Source organism: Eucalyptus grandis, chromosome 6 (assembly GCF_016545825.1).
Source record: "Eucalyptus grandis isolate ANBG69807.140 chromosome 6, ASM1654582v1, whole genome shotgun sequence".
NCBI lineage: Eukaryota > Viridiplantae > Streptophyta > Magnoliopsida > Myrtales > Myrtaceae > Eucalyptus > Eucalyptus grandis.
In genome coordinates this window covers 48,103,979-48,124,764 of record NC_052617.1, presented here as the reverse complement: position 1 = coordinate 48,124,764, position 20,786 = coordinate 48,103,979, and the positions used below count along the sequence as shown (strand labels likewise).

General features: G+C 42.5%; 4 protein-coding genes across 4 annotated transcripts; 3 read left to right on the top strand and 1 right to left on the bottom strand.

Moving 5' to 3' along the window:
• The first annotated feature begins 1,399 nt into the window (after window positions 1–1,399).
• LOC104452155 (protein ACTIVITY OF BC1 COMPLEX KINASE 3, chloroplastic) lies at window positions 1,400–5,842 on the top strand. The gene is made up of 7 exons (XM_039314286.1): window positions 1,400–1,818; window positions 1,972–2,199; window positions 2,683–3,018; window positions 3,213–3,768; window positions 4,211–4,397; window positions 4,483–4,849; window positions 5,500–5,842. The coding sequence occupies exons 1-7, from the start codon at window positions 1,498–1,500 to the stop codon at window positions 5,626–5,628; spliced, it is 2,124 nt and encodes a 707-aa protein (XP_039170220.1). The 5' UTR covers window positions 1,400–1,497; the 3' UTR covers window positions 5,629–5,842.
• A 3,441-nt stretch (window positions 5,843–9,283) lies between these two features.
• LOC104450374 (UDP-rhamnose/UDP-galactose transporter 2) lies at window positions 9,284–12,845 on the top strand. Its single transcript, XM_010064897.3, has 6 exons — window positions 9,284–9,960; window positions 10,430–10,614; window positions 10,700–10,900; window positions 11,736–11,897; window positions 11,993–12,346; window positions 12,664–12,845. Exons 1-6 carry the CDS (start codon window positions 9,831–9,833, stop codon window positions 12,724–12,726), a joined length of 1,095 nt encoding a protein of 364 aa, XP_010063199.1. The 5' UTR covers window positions 9,284–9,830; the 3' UTR covers window positions 12,727–12,845.
• A 1,909-nt stretch (window positions 12,846–14,754) lies between these two features.
• LOC104452154 (auxin-responsive protein SAUR32) lies at window positions 14,755–15,199 on the bottom strand. Its single transcript, XM_010066665.3, has one exon. The coding sequence runs from the start codon at window positions 15,176–15,178 to the stop codon at window positions 14,834–14,836; it is 345 nt and encodes a 114-aa protein (XP_010064967.2). The 5' UTR covers window positions 15,179–15,199; the 3' UTR covers window positions 14,755–14,833.
• Window positions 15,200–16,028: 829 nt separating this feature from the next.
• LOC104450373 (nuclear mitotic apparatus protein 1) lies at window positions 16,029–20,197 on the top strand. Its single transcript, XM_010064896.3, is given in 4 exon segments — window positions 16,029–17,355; window positions 18,129–18,627; window positions 18,630–18,811; window positions 19,579–20,197. Coding segments are annotated over 4 exon segments (2,457 nt in total). The 5' UTR covers window positions 16,029–16,167; the 3' UTR covers window positions 20,167–20,197.
• The last annotated feature ends 589 nt before the right edge of the window (window positions 20,198–20,786 follow it).

The following is a 20,786-nucleotide window of genomic DNA, read 5'->3' as shown; positions in this document are numbered from 1 at the left end:
TCATTAGGTGCACTGCTAGTGTGTGATAAAATATAATTTCTTCCTTCTTTTCTTTTTTTGTCAGTAAATATGATTTCTTTAAAATTATTTTTTTCCAGCAACTATGGATGATTCCACTGTTTGATGGGTGTCATCGGTCCGGGTTTCCACGATAACACCCAAACTTATTGGAACATGCTTGGTGCATATGTATTTGCAACGTCAATTGTATAGTACATGTTAAATATAAAGGAACTGAGTCTTCTCAATCAGCAGTTACTATAAATTCAGCAGAGAATATTGATAAAGGAAGAGGAAGAACATGTGTGGAAAAACAAAAGACAGAGAAGCAACAAAGAGATGGTGATCAACGGTGAAGAACTCGTGATGAAGACAAACATGGATTGACATCAATGAAGAAGAAGCCTGAAATAAAGATTGACATGGATTGCCGAGTTATAACAGATCTAAACCAACACATGTACGGTCATTCAGCTGAAAGTGAGAAAACAAATGTAGAAACAATTAGTTGTATTCTGTTTTCTTTGATGAGCTTTATTCAGTTTTTCTGTTCTGTTAAGAAGTCTTCTTCTTCCTCGACAAAGAAGAAGAATACTGAGAAGATCAAGCGGAGAAAGTAAGAGTGAGAGAAATCATCCATGGATGCTCTGCACCAAATAGCAGATACATGTTGAGATAGAGAGATAGAAACAGGGGAGGAAGAACAGAGGATTTGTATTCATAGTTGTTCAATAATACACAGAAAGCTTTGTAGTACAATCTTATTGAAGTAAAGTGATTCGAGTGTTTCATTCACTGATTCTTCTGTATCTAGAGTCATTTTCTTCACCTTCATCTTCATTTCCACAGTACAAATTCAAGATTACTGCTCATTTCATTTAAAGAAAATTGGTGAATTATAAAAGGCGATGAGAATGTTTTTGAGAAGCGTTATTGAAAGAAAGACAATATATAATCAAATTGAATGGAAGCTACTTTTATGCTTGTTTTTCTATCTATTGCCTGAATTAAAAGAACTTGATTCCAAAAACTCAAAAATTTAAATTCAGGTATTTTTTTTTTTTTTTTTACATCTTCTAGCTTCGATTCTAAAGTATCTATTCTTTATTTGGGAAAAGTACGATGAGATGTCCCACGTTCGAATGGCCGTGAAAATTTGCATCCCGGTTCGTTTTTGTCCCCCTCTCCTATTTGGTCTGAGAGCAGATTGGGTCCCTGGGAGCGTGACGGAACATAAATGGAAAAAATTGCACGAAACAAGAAAAATCCGAAAAAATTCAGAGCAGAAAAATTATGAAAAAAAGGGGAAAAATTACCACCAGCCACTTAAAAATGGACACGCGTACATGCAATACCAGCCAGAATAATAGAGAAGCCTGTGTCGCTCCCCTACCCCTCTAAAATCTTCTGAAAAACCGAGGGGAGGAAGCAGAAATCTCATGGTCCAATCCTGAAATCCCGTCGTGTCGCTTCCTTCGCCATTGGACCGAACCGCCCATGTCTGCCGGTGCTTTCACCGTGTCCTCGCCGTCGTGGCGTCCGATTCCGGTCCCGAGGTCCGTCCATGGAGGCAGAGCGGCGGCGAGAGTGGCGGCTCCCAGGGCGGCCCTGGTCGAGGCGAGGCCTCGGGGTCAGCCGGAGGCCAGGGACGGCGGCGGAGGAGGAGGAGGAGGCAGGGGCGGCGCGGTCGTGCCGGTGCTGAGCGTTGACCGAGCTGAGGACATCCAAGCCGAGGCTCGAGCCATGGCCCGCGCCGCCGATGCCACCGTTTACTCTTCCGAGCTCCTCTCTCGCCGATATGGCTCTCGCCCTATCAAGGTCTCTCTCTACCGATGACTAAGCTGTAATTTATGCTGGATGTTATGTGCTTATGAGCGTATTTTGTGAGCTTACGCGCGTAGCTTTTAAGTTTCGTGGGAGAGATTAAATCCTGGTTCGTTTGGTTGATTGAGTGGAATTGAATTTCGCTAGGCGGTGGGGAGAACGCTGGAGATATTGGTCTCGCTAGGTTCTTTCGGGATTAAGCTGTTGGTGGATCAAAGCAATGGACAGATTGATCAGAATAAGAGGAAGCGAGGTGCTGAATTGAGAAGGATTTTTACGAGATTGGGGCCGACCTTCGTTAAAATAGGACAGGGGCTGTCGACGAGGCCCGATCTCTGCCCTCCCGAGTACTTGGAGGAGCTCTCTGAACTTCAGGTACTGCTTCATCTCTGGACATGTGCATCTGTGTGCTCCGAGATTGCACTTAATGTCATACAGACGTGTTACTGTGGCACTGCTCGAGTCCTTATAAGAATCGATTGACCTGAATTCTATGCGTGCATGAGTAATGCATTAATATCAATTCAGATGTGAAGATTGCATTAGAATCGAGAGGTTATACAGACGTGTTACTGTGGCACTGCTCGAGTCCTTATAAGAATCGATTGACCTGAATTCTATGCGTGCATGAGTAATGCATTAATATCAATTCAGATGTGAAGATTGCATTAGAATCGAGAGGGCATTTTTGTTTACATTGTTAGCATATTATTTTGTTGAGTTCGTACATCTCAAATCATTAAAGTGGAGTTTCTACATCTCGTTTGTTTGTATGATAATATAGGATAATAGAGGAAGACTATGGAGAGATAGAGCAAGTTTGCTAATGATTTATTGCCTTTATTTTTACCACAACAGGATGCTCTGCCCACATTCCCAGATACCGAAGCATTTGCCTGCATTGAGAAAGAGTTGGGGCTGACCCTTGATTCGATTTTCTCGTCTATATCCCCTTCTCCAATAGCTGCAGCAAGTTTAGGGCAAGTTTACAAAGCGCGGCTGCGATATTCTAATCAGTTAGTTGCTGTAAAAGTGCAAAGACCAGGTATTGAAGAAGCTATAGGACTCGACTTCTACCTGATAAGAGGTCTTGGAATTCTCATCAATAAATACGTTGACATAATTACCAGTGATGTTGTTGCTCTTATTGATGAATTTGCTCGAAGAGTTTTTCAGGAGCTCAACTACGTGCAGGTTAGCTTCCTTATGAACCTAGGGTATAGATAGATGCTCGCACTACCATTCAAATTTAGCCTTTAACTCGAAGGTGTACTTGCTTCTTAAGATGTATAGTTAGTTCAAAAGATCTCTTTGCGATTGTGTGATTTGGTAAGCCCTTCTATAAGATTTTGTTGGGCTTGATTGTTAATTTTGACAGGTGTCTGCAGGAGGGGCAGAATGCAAGGAGGTTTAAGAAGTTGTACGCTGACAAGGCAGATGTCCTTGTCCCTGATATTTTTTGGGATTATACAAGTGGCAAAGTATTAACAATGGACTGGGTGGATGGAGTGAAACTAAATGAGCAGGAAGCAATTGAGAGACAAGGTTTAAAAGTTCTGGATTTGGTGAATGCAGGCATTCAGTGCAGTCTGAGACAGCTGCTTGAGTATGGATATTTTCATGCAGATCCTCATCCTGGTAATCTTTTGGCGACACCTGATGGTAAACTTGCTTTTCTTGATTTTGGGATGATGAGTGAGACCCCGGAGGACGCAAGGTTGGCTATAATCGGTCATGTGGTTCATCTTGTTAATCGGGATTATGAAGCTATGGCTCGTGACTACTATGCTCTAGATTTTCTCGCACCTGATGTGGATGTAGCCCCAATTGTGCCGGCTCTTCGGAACTTTTTTGATGATGCGCTTAATGCAACTGTCAGTGAATTGAACTTCAAAACCTTAGTTGATGGCTTGGGCGCTGTTTTGTATCAGTATCCTTTCAATGGTGAGTTGTGCCTCTATTGATTTTTCTGCATCTGCATTCTGCTTTTAATGGACCTTGAACTCAAGCTGTGCCTCTTTCAACTACCTCGGTTACTGGTTGCTACTGTTTGAAGATTTTTCCAATTGGGGACAAATAAATCAACAATAATTCATTTAATGGATTTTGTTAATGGTTGCATAGGCACTAGTTAAGGCACTATATGGAGAAAGTTTGCAGTTTTTCAATACAGCGTTTTACTTGTATTTTGTGTGATCAGTGCTTTGGAAAACGAAACATACTTATGCTTACCAAATGCCCTGGGGGCAATCACGTTAACATAGCCCTTATTTTATATATGTCCCTTTTTTTATATTTTATAACAGCCAACAGAGAATGTCTGCTTTTCTTCTCTTTGCATGGAAGTTTGCAAGTCTGACTTTTTGACATGACCATGTCTCTGCAGTGCCTGCATATTATGCTTTGATATTGAGATCCCTTACCGTGCTAGAAGGTTTAGCACTTTATGCTGATCCTAACTTCAAGGTGCTGGCTGCTTCGTATCCTTATTTTGCTAAGAGGCTTCTCACTGATCCAAATCCGTATCTGAGGGATGCTCTTATCGAGTTGCTGTTCAAGGATGGGAGGTTTAGGCATGTAACTGCTGCTATCTTTGTTTTATGTGACAAGCGTTATTATATTTTTTGGACATTGACAAGAAATGATACTCTTTTGCAGGTGGAATAGACTTGAAAACTTACTTGAACAAGGTAGAAAAGATAGAGACTTTTCGGCAAAAGATGCTTTGCAACCAGTTTTGAAGCTGTTATTGGGCCCTGATGGGGAAGAATTGCGGGTTTTGGTGGCAAAGGAGTCTGTTTGTGTAACAGAAGCTATTGTCCTTGGTTCAGTTATTGATGGATATAATTCTGCTCCTGCATTTATGCGGAGTCTATTATTCAACGGGAATGCTAATGGACCTCTCGTGATGAATGGTGAAGAACTGAAAAGCATGATAGATCTCAGGGATCAAGTCATGAGGATATGGGGACTTCTGAGAACCTCTCAAAGTTTTGATCCGAACCTTCTACAACCTATTCTGCAAGTAAGACTTTAAGTACTACTGGTGCTAGGAATTCATCTTATCTTGTGAAATTAAACTTTCATGACAAGTCCACTACTAATGCTTTGCGTGAACAAATTACCTTGCTGATTAAGTAGTGATGTTCCTGGCCTTTGGGATTGGGAGGGTGGGTTTCCTTTTATCCTTTGTCCCCATCTTTAGTATCTGCTATAAAAGAAAGAAGCTGGGAAGTGGCTTTCACATATGGCTTTTAGTTCACTAGAGCATTCTAATATGTATATATATATAGATAGAATGTTGAATACAAATATAAAATGCTGAGATGAATTACAAAATGAAAGCCAGAGATTTCCATATTCAAAGTGTATGGCTAGCGTCAAAAGCTTAAGCCACAGTCAAACCAAACCAAAATCACGGTTGTGATGCTGTCCTCTTGGTTTAACACTGGAATTTCCCCACTTGGCCCACTGTGAGTGTCTGAAGTCATTCTCATTTAGAAGAAAGTGCTGTGACATGCCTGATATTATTCTCAGTAGAAGTGGTTAATTGGGAGTCAAAGTCAGGTTGCTGAATCATGAGTTGTAACCCATGATTTGTTGGACAGAGCTGCTGAAATGTAACTTAGGTTAGGATGAGTACGTAAGCTAATTCGTAAAGCATGTTCTGACCAGGTCCTTCAAGAGCCTGAAGCCCGCAGCTTAGGAGGGCGTGTTGCTGGTGGAATTACACAGCGTCTTGCAGCTAGAATGCTCCAGCAAGTTCTCCGGCTGCCGCCCACTGCGTCCACTACTGCACTATAGCCGCTTTAGACATTCCTGTGTAGGCTAATTGGTGCATGTTGTAAATTTTCGCTCTGGATGTGGACGCTCTCTCCATTCTTGTCATCGTTACATTGTAATTTATTTGAAGGGTGGCGAAAGATTATTTGGCAGATGACTAAAACAAAGTCACAGAATTGGGATGAATGAGCTTTATGGCAGTTTTCAGCAGCTATGAAACTTTATATTGATAGCATGTTACCCACCAACAATGCAAGCCAATATCAAGTTACAAAGATCGGTATTCGAGCGGCCCTTTAGCTCAGCTTTCTTTGTCAAATTGTCAAAGCTCGCGGTGAATGTAACAGCTAATGGAACTCTTGCGTATGACATCTGCACTGGCCATGTTTTCTTTGCGGGACAGGACATGCTTAGACGGTGCAAATCTCATACTCAAAAAGCGTGGACACTGAACGAATCGCGCGCGCACAGCACATGCCAGTCTGGTATTGCATCTGCCATGTGCTATTCCGGGTTTGGCAGGCTTCCTGGACCCATATGCTCTTGATGGCCTTGTTACTCTTGGACGGCAAAACTTCCTATTTTGTCACTCTTTTCCTATTCCGGGTTTGAATGAAATGTTGCTTTGCTCCTTCACGCGGCATTGTCATTTTCCTTTTGGAAAATTACAAAAATCGTTTCCTGTGCTATTACAGAATTCAGTTTCGATCCCTGTAAAAAATTTCGTCTCATCAATTTATCTCCAACACAACTTAAGAACAAAATTTAATTTTTGGTCAAAACACGAAAGGAATATTTTCGTCAGGCCTTTATAAATAATGTAATGTGGAGTCATTAATGAGACTATAATTTGGTGGGTTCTTATAAACTTTCTAAAATATTTTAGCAATAAAATAACGACTTAAATTTGTGGTAAAAATTTATTTATAAATGTTCTTTTCTTTTTCCCAAAAAGTAGATGAATCTGTACTAAAAATGTGGATGTTAAGATTTTTGCATTTGATGGAATTAGTTCTTATGGGGCCATCAATCAAAATCACCACTTAATAATTGGTTTCGAATGGACAGTTTCATTACATTTCTGATAAAGACGCGACAAAAGAAATCAAGTTATTATTGGAAGAACGATTTAAGTACTAGTTTTATAACTAAAATAAGGTACATGGACTTAAATAAAATATTCTTAAGAGTATGATGACCGAAAGCGTAAACGATCCGGAAGTCATTTGTGAATTTGTCGGTGTTGACTCAACATATTCCATCCGCACTTAGATGAAAAGCTGAATTTCGGTCTTAAGTTGCCGACGCAAATAAGTAGAGGGACTTAATGTATTAGAAATGTAGTTCGTGGACCAAAACCGAGTTCCTATAATAGTGCGAGGACCTGTTTTATAATTTCCCTTTATGCTACTGCCGCTGTAGGTACCCTTGCATTTTCCAAAATCTCACGATCTTTCGCTGTTACAAGAACATTGATAACGAAAGAAACATGCGACAACATCCACCTCGCTCAAAGCGATGGCGCGCGGACGTGAAAACTACTTTAGATCCGGTTAGGATGTTTCCGTTTAACCTTCGCCGTGTCTGTAGGGAAGTCATGCATCGTTAATCAGGTCCGTCCTGTGATGCATCGAGAATACCTCAGATGCATCGAATCGAGCAGCGGACCCCCACGTCTTTCCTTTTCAATCTTTTCTATGGAACATCGCAACTAATTGAAAAAGACCAACTTCCCTTCTCGAAATAAAAATATTAGGAAAAAGCACTAGCTGACGAAAGATTCTATTTCAAGCGAATGGAGAATTTTTGCTATTCTCTATCTTTTAGTCGGACGCCTGTACGTGAAAAAACTAACATAGCTCATACCACATTCGCTGTATCGACGCGTTAAAGATCAACAAGCTCTTCCTCAGCCGCGACAAATTTTCTTATTTTACCAATGGAAAGAAAATTGCACTATCGACCCCTCGAATTCATTAATTTTGCAGTTCAGTACTTGCTCTTTCTTGGCAAGGTCTTTTCAGCCTAGTTTCACCCCCATTTCTCTTGAATTTGGATCGCATTTCTTCTGCGTAATCAAATTAAATAACTAGATAACCACATAATCGCATGTAGAAACTGCAAATCACATTCATCGGGCAACTCCTAATTGACCAACAATACATTATTCGCATTTATCATAAAAAATATGTATATTACTCTCTTTAGATCGATGTGTCACCATTAATTATGTATATGGATTTTCATTAATATCCTTGCATCTCTAATTTATTATAAAAAAATCCGCCAAATAAATCTCTAATTTTGCTGAATCGGGGGGGCATGTTGCAATCAAGGATGAAATTTGGTTTGGCGGTGGAAGAAGCAGCAGGCGTGAAGGCATCGAATGGTGCCGTTTACAGCAAGGAAGGTAGATTTTGCCTTTTGGCCCCTTTTTACCCTTTTTCTGTTTTTCCCCTTTGGTCCCACGCCACGAGTCTCCTCCCAACTCCATCATTTCCTAATGCCACGTGGCTTGCACGGAGGTCGGCACCGTCGCTGCCCTCGCTTTTTAGCTTCTTTTTTTTTTTCCCTCACCCACTTAAATTAAACATAAACATTAATTCCCAAGAGAGAGGAGAAATAAAATAGAAAGGGGAAAGGGGAAAATGATTAATAAAAAGGAAAAGAGGAAAAGGCCAGATTGCACCGTTGCCGCCCGCACAGTACTACTAGAGTAAGGCACTACCCTCTTTTGCGCATTTTCGTTTTCATTTTCATTTATTTATTATTTGATTTTTATTTTTTTTGTTGGGTTGCCATAATTAAGGTGGTTCGTGGATAATAACGTAGGACGGAGGAGGAGTCAATCTGGGAAATTACGAAATGACTCACTTTAACAAGAGATTTAAAAAAAAGGAAAAAGAAAATTGCAATGACGAAAATATTCCAACGAGGCACATGGAAATGTCCGACGGAGGAGGAGGAATATTCTTGGGTGTCCATCGAAGGCGGCTTCTCCTTGTATTTTAAATTAATTGGAAATTCAGGTTTGATGTTGAATCCCGTTTGACAAATCGGGCAACAACATGTGTTTATGTTGGATTGGATCCCTCTGTTTTCTTGGTGTCCATGATCTACGGCGACAATCCCCCTTCCCCCCAATAAAAAAGAAAAGAAATACAGAAATTAGCGGAATGAAAATGAATTTCCATTTGTCTAGTGTTAGGATTTAAAAATAACTAGACCATTCTCTAATCTGATCAAAGACCCATCATCCATGCTTTGGGTGAAGGGCTTTGCAAATGGTTTCTTTCTTAATAAATTTATATCGGAGTCATAACATGACCTCATGAGATAATAGAGTAGCAATAAGATAGACATTGCCAAGTTTTGACTTTTCGATCAAAATTCAAAGCTGAGAAAAGGTAGAAAAATTTATTAATTCGAGTTCTTTCGATTCCGTTTATTTATTGAAAAATGAACGATTCAAAAAACATTTGCTCATGAATGATAAATTCTAATCACTTAAAATGATTGGTTAATAAAAAGGTATTTTTCACTATTCATAATTGTTAATATCTAAATATTTCCATAAGCAGGCGTTACGAGCCATGTTTTAATGAAACACTGCCGCAACCCTAAATTCCGTTTTGATAAAACGGAGCGGACTTGGCGAAGGAGGGACAGGGCGCACGGTGGAACACGTGCGAACGCCATTGCTAACGCGTGGGGGGAGGAGAGAGAACATCTCGGAGTCCATAAAATTGAATTGAATCGAATCTCTCTCTACTCGTCTTGGAAGACGACGCAGCGTGGGCGGGTTGATTTTGGGGATAGAAATCGAGAGAGAAAGAGAGGGGCCATTACACGAGCCAAACCAAGCCAAGCCAAGCCTCGCCTCGCCTCGCCTCGCCTCCCCCTCATTTCTCATCTCCTCTCCCTCTCTCTCTCTCTGCTCTGCTCCGATCCCAGATCTTCGAGCTCCTCCCTCCGCGGCGGAGATTCGATTCGCACGCCGCCGCCGCCGGCCGCCGCCGCCTCCCACGCGGCTTCCTCCCCGAGGCCAGCTCAGATTCCCCCCGGAGCCTCCGTCGCGTCCTCCGTCTCCGCCATTGCTTCGGCCTGTCGTCTCCGGCGCCGAGATCCGGAGCTGATCTCCGCTCGCGATCGGTTTTCGGTTCTTCCGTTGGAGTTCCGCCGCTCGGGGGTTCGTGCTTCTTGGATAGATAGAGTCGGAGGAGATGGAGAGCGAGAAGAAATCGTCGGCGGTGTCCGATGTGGGGGCGTGGGCGATGAACGTGGTCAGCTCCGTCGGCATTATCATGGCCAACAAGCAGCTCATGTCCTCCAGTGGCTACGGCTTCAGTTTTGGTGAGTGTGTTCCCCCTCATCTCTGTAACTGCCGCGCGTTATGCCACCGCTTCAAACCGCGCGCGTCGCATTTAATCCGATCGGGAGGTTAAAGAAACTGATTTCCCAGTTCGTTCGCGGATCTGATTCGAAATTGCGACTCATCTCGATGCTTCGGTTTCCGATCTGTCGCCTTTCTTGGAATTCCTTGAATTATGTGTGTGGATCTCCTCCGGCACTGTTGCCGTCCGGGCGTTTAATTTTTCTTATACACTTTTCATGCGTTCACTTAATCATCACTCTCTCCATCCTAGAAGTTCATCTACAATTTTTTGAGGGAGGAAATGTTTCGGCTTGCATGGATTACGTAAAACCCGCTTTCGCTTTGGTTCGACACGATTTGTCTCGGCAATCGGCTAGTCTAGATATTGGCAATTCTCTTGCGACTATTAAATTCGTTACTGAATTTGATTGAATTTTTTTATTTCAGCTACGACGTTGACGGGGTTCCACTTTGCCGTGACTGCCTTGGTTGGTCTGGTGTCAAATGCTGCTGGTTATTCTGCATCTAAATACGTTCCCATGTGGGAGCTTCTGTGGTTCTCTATTGTTGCCAATATGTCCATCACGGGGATGAACTTAAGCTTGATGCTTAACTCTGTCGGATTTTACCAAGTATGAGTTAATTGACAGTAATTTTACACGTCCTTCCTTCAAAAGGGGTCTTTTATAGATCGAACTGTAATTGTCTCTGTTGCAGATTTCGAAACTGAGCATGATTCCTGTTGTTTGCGTCATGGAGTGGATCCTGCACAGTAAGCATTACTCAAGGGAAGTGAAAATGGCTGTTATGGTTGTGGTAATAGGAGTTGGTGTTTGCACTGTTACGGATGTTAAAGTCAATGCCAAAGGTTTTATATGTGCTTGTGTGGCTGTCCTCTCCACATCGTTGCAGCAAATTGTGAGTAAATCTTCCAAATCTCCCATTTGCATTTCCATAGAGTTGTCTATACTGAGAACTGATGTCAATGCGTCTATAAGGTAAATCCTATTGATAGCTCCACTTGGTCTGGGGATTTTTGCACATTAGAACTGCAGATCACCACCACTGGCCTCTCTAGGACTGCATTCATTGGCAGTTGATTTTGTCAGCCTCAAAAGATTTTGTACTGTCCCATACTCTTTCATAGCTTGTTGGGTTGAAAATATTAGCAGAAAAACATAGTTTTCTTATGAATGTGTGAAACCTGGATGGTTCCATATCCTATTTTCACACCTCGAGTAGTTCCAGTTGCTCACTGGGTGTCGAAGGGAATGCTGATTAGGTCAAGGCACTTTTTTGGGGGCATTTTAGGAATCTTAAGTGAATTTGATGTGAGCTTATTGAGGCACAATTTCACTTTCTTAGATTTTTTTGTATGATGTAATGCCAGCTATAATGGATGTCAGGTTTCATAGGTAGCACAATATCGTCTCGGAAGATTTGACTTGAATGTTTTCAGACCCAGTTTAAGTGAACCTTTTTTGTTTGGTGTGATGAACCGTAGTTTAACAGTATTTATGGTCATGTGACTTATGTCTAGTCTACAACCATTTAGTCGGGTTTTGTGTATTTTTTGCTTCTTTTCACATTTCTCGTGGGAGATCTTGGCTCTGTTGTTGTTTTTATCTAAATTACAGGATTAATTTTTTTTTCTGCACAAACTCAAACAAAGCCCTATATATTTTACAAGTTTCACTACTGTGGTGTACAGTGAACTTATGAATGCTTATGGCTTCTTGTCTTCACGTAACAGTCAATAGGCTCCTTGCAAAAGAAGTATTCGATTGGATCTTTTGAATTGCTGAGCAAGACAGCTCCAATTCAAGCCGTCTCTCTCCTTGTTTTTGGTCCATTTGTTGATTACTTCCTCAATGGCAATGCGATAACAGACTATAAGATGTCTTATGGTGCCCTGGTAAGGCTAAAGGCACTCTGCATTTGGTTCCTCCGAAGAATATGTACACTTGAAATTGTGCCAGTTTATCTGATTAATGGTGTGGTCATGTGCAGTTCTTTATACTTCTCTCTTGCTCGCTAGCGGTATTCTGCAACATGAGTCAGTACCTCTGCATAGGACGATTCTCGGCCACCTCCTTCCAGGTTCTGGGCCACATGAAGACAGTGTGCGTCCTCATACTCGGGTGGGTGCTCTTCGATTCTGCGCTGACTCTGAAGAACATAATGGGGATGATCATCGCCGTTCTTGGCATGGTAGTGTACAGTTGGGCCGTGGAACTAGAGAAGCAGTCAAATGCAAAGGCCGCGCTGAATGTGAAAAACAGTCTCACGGAAGAGGAAATTAGACTTTTGAAGGAAGGTGTTGAGAACCCTCCCGCGAAAGACGTCGAACTTGGTGAATCCAAGGTATAGGTCCGGTATCTATCTTCACGTGTTTTTTCGCCTAATTTATTGTCGCTGCAGCAGTTTGCGGTCATTTGCTGCTGTCGCCCCCCTGGCGTGCGTCCTTCTTAGAATCGCCCCCCCGTCTGTTTCGCTTAGAAAATTCTTTGTTTTATTTAATTTATCACCTTTCTAAGTTATTTTTTTCCCATTTGATATTTGTTGTGAATGTTATAGGGACTGATGATCATGGAAATATAATTCCATTTTTCAAATCTAATTTCTATATAGTTCGCGTGTATTCATCGGGTAATTGTACCCCTATCCTTCTCTCCATGCAGTCGAGGAGCCATTTCTTCAGGCCTCGTTTGCCTTATTGCGGAGTCAAAGACCTCGAGGAGTGAAATTCCAATTCTTATTTCCTAATCCTTTTATGTCTGGAAAGAAATGAATATTTTGACTAGGACATCTCGTGGTATCTAATTCCTTAAATAACGTGGAATTGACCCATTCAACAAATCAATCATCAGAATTCCACGAACATCTTCTTTTTTTTTTATATTCTGAATTCTAAATGTAAATTTAATTCGAAATTTAGATAAATTCAAAATATCTGAGAATATTTTAGCAAATAAAGAAAATTGAAAAGTAAAACAAAATAGATCTGTGGTGTTTGTTCCGTCGTCACCACTGCTTTGTCTTTTCGCGCGGCCGATCTCACTAGCATAAACGTATCTCTCTCTCTCTCTCTCTGTGGAGCTTCGAAACTCATCAGTATCGGTGGAATCTAGCCCCCATCCCTACGGTGCTTGGGCGGCCCGCCTTGCATTATCGTAGACTAACGGTCACCCGAGGAGGGCAACCATCATTTGGGGAATTGTGTCCTCCATTGCTGCATGTCCTCTCTCCCTCTCCCTCTACCGCTCAAATCGAATGAAAAGACAGCACTGACCCCATCATTGCGCCCACAAGTCCGCTGGCCTTGTAAGACCCGTAGATTTGGGGTCGCGTGTGGCGCTCGGCTCGCGACCTCGGCACATGGAGAGCTAGAGACTCCAGATGAGTTGTGGGAGGAAGGGAATGTCGGTGAAAATTATCCAAATAAGCTATACATCTATTGCAACTTCACTAACCTAATCCTAATTTTTTTATTTGACCAATTAAGTCATCTATCGTTTCGCGTTTTTATCAATTGAGTTTATCCAATTAATTTTGCTAAGAAATCACTGACATAAACATCTTATATGATTTAGTCGATTCTAACCTAAATAATTTTTATTAAAGTTTTATATTTTTCTAATTTATTTTTTCCTTATTTTTTCCTTTCCTTCTTCTTCATTTAACCGGTCATCAAGCCTAGATGATTGGCTAGAAGCAAGGATTGGCGAGGTCAATCTCACCGGCCTTTGATGAAGCTTACTTCTATATCCACAAGCTAGGGCTCTAGGGGTGAGCAAGGCATCTCGCCCTTGCCAATGGCCAATGAGGGCGAGTTTCACTAGAGGCTAACAAGGTTGACTTCGCTAGCCCTAATCTTTGGCCAATCATGCCCGACAATTGGCTAGAGGAGGAAGAAAGAAAAAAAAAATGAGGGAAAAAACATTAAAATATTAATAAAAATGTATAGGTCAAACGTCGATCGTACCACGTAAGACAATCAGTATTAATGTTAACGATTTTCAGTCAATGTTCACCAGAGTGACTCAATTGGCATAAAGATATTAAGGACTCAATTAACAAAATTGATAAGTTTGTAATCAAATTAACAAATGTGTAATAGATTTAGGATTTTTTGGACAATTTTCCTCTGTGTTGCGGATGGATGGAGGCATGATAGTGAGGACTCTTGACAAGGCTAGCTCGAAAGATTTTCTTTATTGGTGATTCACTTTCCTTTACTCGGTCTCAATGAGAATAATAACAAGATATTTTTGAAGAAAATAAATAAATAAATAAATAAAAAAGGTACAAATCACATTGCGACCATCTAACTTTAATGGTCAAGACTCGTTCTTATATTCAACTTTTGAAAAATGAAAAGGAATTTAATAGTACGGAGAACGTAACTACTTACACTGAAATCCATTATGGATTCTTCGTCATTAGAACCAAAGGAGGGCTGGAAATTACTTGTTAATCAAGATCATTCGGTGCGGCCGCATTGAAGAAAATCACTCTAGTGCAGTGCTAACGCAAGCATACCCCTGGTTAATAATAATAATAATAATAACAACAGAAGAAGAACCCTTGAATTTATTTGAAAACATTATTTCATCGCCCAAAATATCGCCGATGCATAGAAACGAATTGATGGAAACATTCGGACGAAGAATTGCCGTCTAATCTTTAACAGATCTAACCATTATCCATTTGAAACCCATCTTGAAATACACGCAGGCTTCACGGATCAAACGAATTTTGTGTAGCAAGAACAAAAAGAAAATTAAAAAAAAAAACCGAAAAGCATCTGTAAAATTCACAAGAAATTTAACAGAGAGAATTGGGGTCTCGTCATCTGGAAGGCAAGGAGCACACGCTTGGATCGTCGTCCGCGCTCAGCTCGGAAGCGAGGTCCGAGAGGGCCGCGCGATCCGCCGGTGCATCCCGGCGGCTCGCGTCGAGGAGGCGGAGGAGGCGCCGGAACGCGTCGACCTCGCACGCGATCCGCAGCGCGCCATCGTAGGAGAACCCGAACTCCTCCTCGGACGACCGGAGGAGGCCCTGGAACAGCGGGTGGTTCAGGTGGCCCGCCTCCACGTCGAACCCGCGGGGGGGGTCGCCGCGCCGGCCCACGCGGACGCGGACGCGGCCTTCGCGAGCGCCGACCGTCGCCGTCGCTCCGCAGCACCGCCACATTTTCTTCACGAAGCTGCTCACCATCACGGTACGGTATAGTTTCGATGAGGCTTTGCGTCTCGCAATTCGCATGAACTTGGGGAGAAGAGATACCGTCACGTCGTCGCGTTGCGTTGCTTCACGTACTTATAGTAGCGCCAAACGTGTTTTTTTTTTTTTTTTTTTTTGGGGGGTTCTGTTTTGGCTTTTCCAGTGAATAGCATCATTGCATGGCTACTACTGGCAGTACGGACTGCGACGACGCGATATAGAGGGAAAGAATTTAAAGAAGAATTCTACAGAAAATACTTTCTCTAGATAAAGAAAGAGAACGGATTTTTTTTTTTCTTTCTATTTTCCCTTTTTTAATTCGGAGGATCAACAAGTACCACTGCCGTTGGATTTCATACGGAAGTCAAAAGCCAGCTATAAACCGCGTTCCAAGAATTATCATGTCCCATAGTACGATTGATGTTCGCTAATTTGGTGGTGGCGGTGGTGACTGAAAACTGAAAAGCACGAAGCAACATTGAAACCCATTGGAAACGCGCCTCCCCCATGTGGTGCGATTCTCGGGGCTTACTTAAAAAATTTCTTTTATATCGTCTATAAAAATATTTAAGTATAAATTATTATCAATAATATATTTTTTTTTTTTTCACAAATGGATAATTTCAAGTGATGCCGCCCGATCCAATCCGTTTGTCCTCCGGGTGTCTCTCTCTCTATGAGACTACGATCTCCGTTGGTATGCGGGCTCGAAATTTGCGGAATCCCATGGGCCCTCTCTTGGGCTTAGCCCACCAGGCCCAAATAGGGAGACCGCCGTCTCTCGCCGGCGTTTCGGACCGAGATAGCCAGCCAGCCAGCCAGCCAGCCCGCCCCATCGAAGAAGCTTCAGATCAGAAACTTTGGAACAGCATCGGCTCCGCGACCGCAGAAGCGCCACCGCCCGCTCCAGCTTCTGACGCCGGAGGACGACAAGCGGACGCGGATCGAATTGCCATTCGATGGAGGACGACATGGACTCGCTCTTCGAAGGCATGGTGCTGTTCACGCCGTCCCAGCTTTCTGACCAGCCCGAAAGGGACGGCGCGGACCAGCGCCGCCTCCCCGATCCGATCCATCGCCCTCCTTCGCCACAGCCGCCGGCGGACGCGGCGCCGGCGGCCGCCGCGTCCGAGCCGCTCGACGAGAACCTCTTCTCCGACCTCACGCTCGTCGGGCCGCTCCCGGACCTCCCCGAGAACGGCCACTCCCCTCCGCGATTGAGCCCCAGTCCTTCCCTCGAGACGGAGACGAAGACGGCGTCGGATCATGCGACGACGGCGCGGGAGATTGCTCCTTCTGTAACTCGGCAGATTTCGAGAAAGAAGAAGCGAGCTACTGGTTTGAGGATCGGGTATGGAAGGGACGCGGCGGCTGCGACTTCCGTCGATCGCGCGTCTCCTCTTCCGATCTCTCTTTCTTCTGATGCGAATTCGGTCTCTGTACCTGACGCGAGATCGGAGTCCAATATCGACAGTAGCAGTAGCGGTAGAATTGACTTCTCCAAGTCAGTATCTGCTTCTCAAGAACGTGAATCATCCGATGTTACTTCACTCGCATCACAGCCTAACGATCGTAGTCTAGAAGTTTCGGAAGATTTAGAGGAGGCCACGGAGGATCCTTCACGAGCTCCGGGGACTCGTGACATTGATATAATTCAGCACGATGCGAGACTTGTAGAGGAAGAATCAGCTCTCGCATCTGAGGATACTGAGACGACAAAACACGGCGACGATGGTGATGAGCATACGAAGATGGATGATTCAGTTGAGATCAAATTTGAGCGAATTAAAACTCAGATTGCCGAGAAACTCGACCTGGCTCGGGAATTGGCAGCTTCCTTATCTGCTGCGAAGAAGGATTGCGTGAGGAAGAGAAGAAAGGCTGCTGAGAATGTGACTTTGGCTTCTACCAAGCACAAGGAACTGGAGAAGAGCATGGAGGAAGCATGTGAGGCTGAAGATTTCGAGATGGCTGAGAAGGTCAGCGAAAGCCTTGCTGCTGCCGAAAAGGAGAGACAAGCTTTGGTGGATGCACTTAGAGCTAGTGAAGCTGAATGCGATGCTATTGATGCGAAGATGCAGGAGGTTTTGAATGCACAGATTGCTGCTGAGGATGAGTGTGTTTCTCTGTTGGAGAATTTCTCTAAGGTCAGTGACAACATCTTTTCTTTTTTTGGCTACACTAATGCTTGATCCTAGAATGAATTAAGATAGAGTGAGCTCTATAGTAAGAACTTCGCAGCACAGGGCAACACAATCATTGGCTGGAGCAGATTGATACATGTTTCTGGTTTTCTGTCTGTCTTTATAAACTTGCGAGTGTAATGGTACAAGCCTTCCTGACTGGATGTTCTTTATATTCATGCTTGTGCTTAGCTGCCCCTGTTGAGTGAAGGAAGTCGTTTGTCAATTTTCATCTTTCAATTGGCAGTCGGGTTCTCAAGGTGAACATGGAAAGACTAGTTTTGTCAAAGTGCTTCAAGGAAAATGAATGGAAAACCAGAATATCTCTTGACCATTGTTGGGTTATGGTAGATTATAGGCATGGTAGTGGGTGCACTGCATGTGTGGTGTCACTGGTGTGCCCTCGCGCACAATTGTAGCCTTAGTTTTTTATTTTGAGATAGCCATGGTTTTAATTGACTTGATGTAAGGTAAACTAAAAGCTTTCAGCAAGTCATATTGATCCCATGGTAGTCTCTGTTTTTCCAATCCAAGTAGACTTTTGGATAGTGACTGTTTTAAGGATAGCCGTGCTATCTCTCTCTGAACTTTTTCATTAACTGTTTCATCTGTCCCTACAAAACATGAGGTTGGATCATGCGTACCATGAAAAAATTTCTCGTAAGCTATTGATTTCATGTGGTAGCCAAATTTAGTTTGAAGCAGAATGACCGACATTTTTAACTCTTATCCTGCAGGATGCAACTGCTAGTGCTGACCTGATAGAGAAGAAGGCAAACTTACTGCGTGCTGAGGAAATGGACAAATGGCTTTCATCAAGTGAAGATTTGGAGGTGAGGAAGATGGAACTTGAAATTGAGTCATATCTGATAAGTGAAGCTCGTAAAGGAGTGAATGTTTCCATCGAGCATTCAATTGATGATGACAGTAGAGAGAAAGAAAAACTTCTTAAGAAGAAGGATGTGTTGTTGGATGAATTGGAGAAGCTGCTTAATTTAGTGAGAGAGAAGGAGAAGGAAATTGCTGAGAATGATGCTTCCATTGAAGCAGTAGAGAAGCGCATTGCCGGTGTGGTCTCTGGATTTCAGGACATGCAATCAGATATTGGTGCTAAATATGATAGAATGAAATCAAAGCTCTCTCAGGTTTGATGAAAGTGAAGCTTTATCTATAAAAAAGAAAATATTGATGACATACTCTCTCAGGAAGATAATAAAGGAGCAAAGATTAGGAACTTGGGAGGATTGCTGCAGATGAAGCAAAAGCATACAATGAAGCAGCAGGATTGAGAAAAGGTTTAATGCTCTGCATTTTGGAGTACAGAGAAAGTAAACTGGGGCTGATGAAGACTGAGGAGAAATTTTCTGAAGATGTCATGAGGCTCCAACAAGAAGCTTCCTCTGCAAGAGCTTCTTTACAGGTTATTTTACCTTTTAGCTATCTTACTCTTTACATGCAAACGACATAAACCTAAAAGGGGGTTAAGCTTCACATGCTTAATCTACTATAATTCTGGCCTATGGAGTCTACATGTTGCAACATTTTGGAGAATTTACTTCCAGTCTTCTGAATCAGTAACGCTTGAGGTTCATGTTTGATTATCCAACCTAGGATGAGTGTTGGTTCATGGTTGAGATATACTTGCTGAAGGAATATTCTAAAGACACAGGCAGCATGTGACTCCTACTTTCTTTCAAAAGTTTGTTTATGCGACGTATTTTTTTTTTTTTGGGTGAAAATAAGAGATGTGACGTATTTGTTAGGGAAGCCTTAATCTTAAAAGTTTAGGCAACTAGGGATATGTAGACAATGTATGTTGAGATCTACCGTTTCCCCTCACAGAAAAGCTATAGCTTGCGAGTGAGACAGTGGATGTAATCATGAAATCAAACTATTGTAGAGCTGGAGTACTGTAACAGGAGAAATAGGAAACAATAAGCAAAAGAGGGAGCAATGGGAGAGTATAAGCAAAAGCAGAATTTGATCAGATTTGAAATCTTGCAGTGAACTCCAATGTTGTGTCAGGAGACCTTTATCTGAATTTTTTGTCCAGTCTAGTGGTCATGGTATTGTGTTAAGCATGTTCTTTAGCTATAGCTTCAGGACGAAAATTCAAAAACTGAATACTCGAAATTTATTTGGCTCTTCAACGCATCATTTGATTAGATTCTTGTCTTTTGATCATAGGAACTGTCTTCAAATAAGTCCAGCCTCCAACAGGAGATAGCTTCATTTGAGCAGAGGATACTTTATGTGGACAAGAGACTTCCAGAACTAGAGACTGAGAAAAAGGTTGCTGCTGCTGCAAGAAATTTCAAAGAAGCTGCACGAATAGCTGCTGAAGCGAAGTCGTTGAGCAATGAGAAGGAAGGAACGCAAATCAAGCTTGAAAGAGCCACTATGGAGCTTGGAAAGCTTGAAGAAGAAATTAAAGAAACTGTTGATAAATTGCAGGAGGCTGAGGAGCAGATCTTATTAAGGGAGAGGGATTTGGCAGTGGCTAGATTCCAGAGGTTACTCATAACTGCCAGTGCTGTCAATGCTGAAAGAGCTGCTGCTGTGGAATTGGGTGACCATGAAGAAGCAGACACTTTACTTGCTGAGGCCAAAGCTGCTGAATATGAAGCCCAAAAGCTCCAAGAGGTATATGATTTGAAGGAGGAAGATTTTGGCAATCAACCAAAACATTTAATCCCTATGGAACTTGTTCATGATCTCAGCGGAAAACAATTAGCAGAATTAGCTGCATCTGTTCATCTCACCCCAGCATCATGATGACAAAGTGGATTTTGAGATGACTGACCTTTTGGCAGGACAGGCTTCTGAAACTCTGGTCACATGTATTCAAGGGGATTAGCCTGGAAGTTTCATCTCACCTTTGGCTAGACGCTTTCAAACCTCAGTGCCTAGAAATGACAATTGTGGCATTCTTTGGTCTTTGGCCAGTAGCAAGTTTGGTATGGGTTTTGAAGATCTCGGCGATTTCATTTTATGGTACTGGATGTGAGAATTCAGCTTCTCCAAGGCAATGGGAGGAGTAATTTTTTGTAAATCTGTTGAGTGAAAGATCAATACATGTCTCTTCTCATACAGAATAATGTCCAGCCCAATACAAAAAAGGGGTTGTGGATGGTGTGGAAAATAGCCAGAATTTTCTTTAGATTCTCTTTCGTAACTTTTTTTTTTTTTTTTTTGGGCTCCTCTCCTGTTTTTCTTACTGTTGCTGAAGAGTTGGAACATTTTGGTCACCTGCGTCTCATCATCGTTCTGGCCCATCTCACCAGCTCACCAGATGCCAAGATGAATCTCCGAGTTGATGCTGCGTTGACGCTCAAATCGTGTAAAACTTTCTGTCTAGAGATGATTTGCATTAAAACTTCCTGCATCCAACTGTT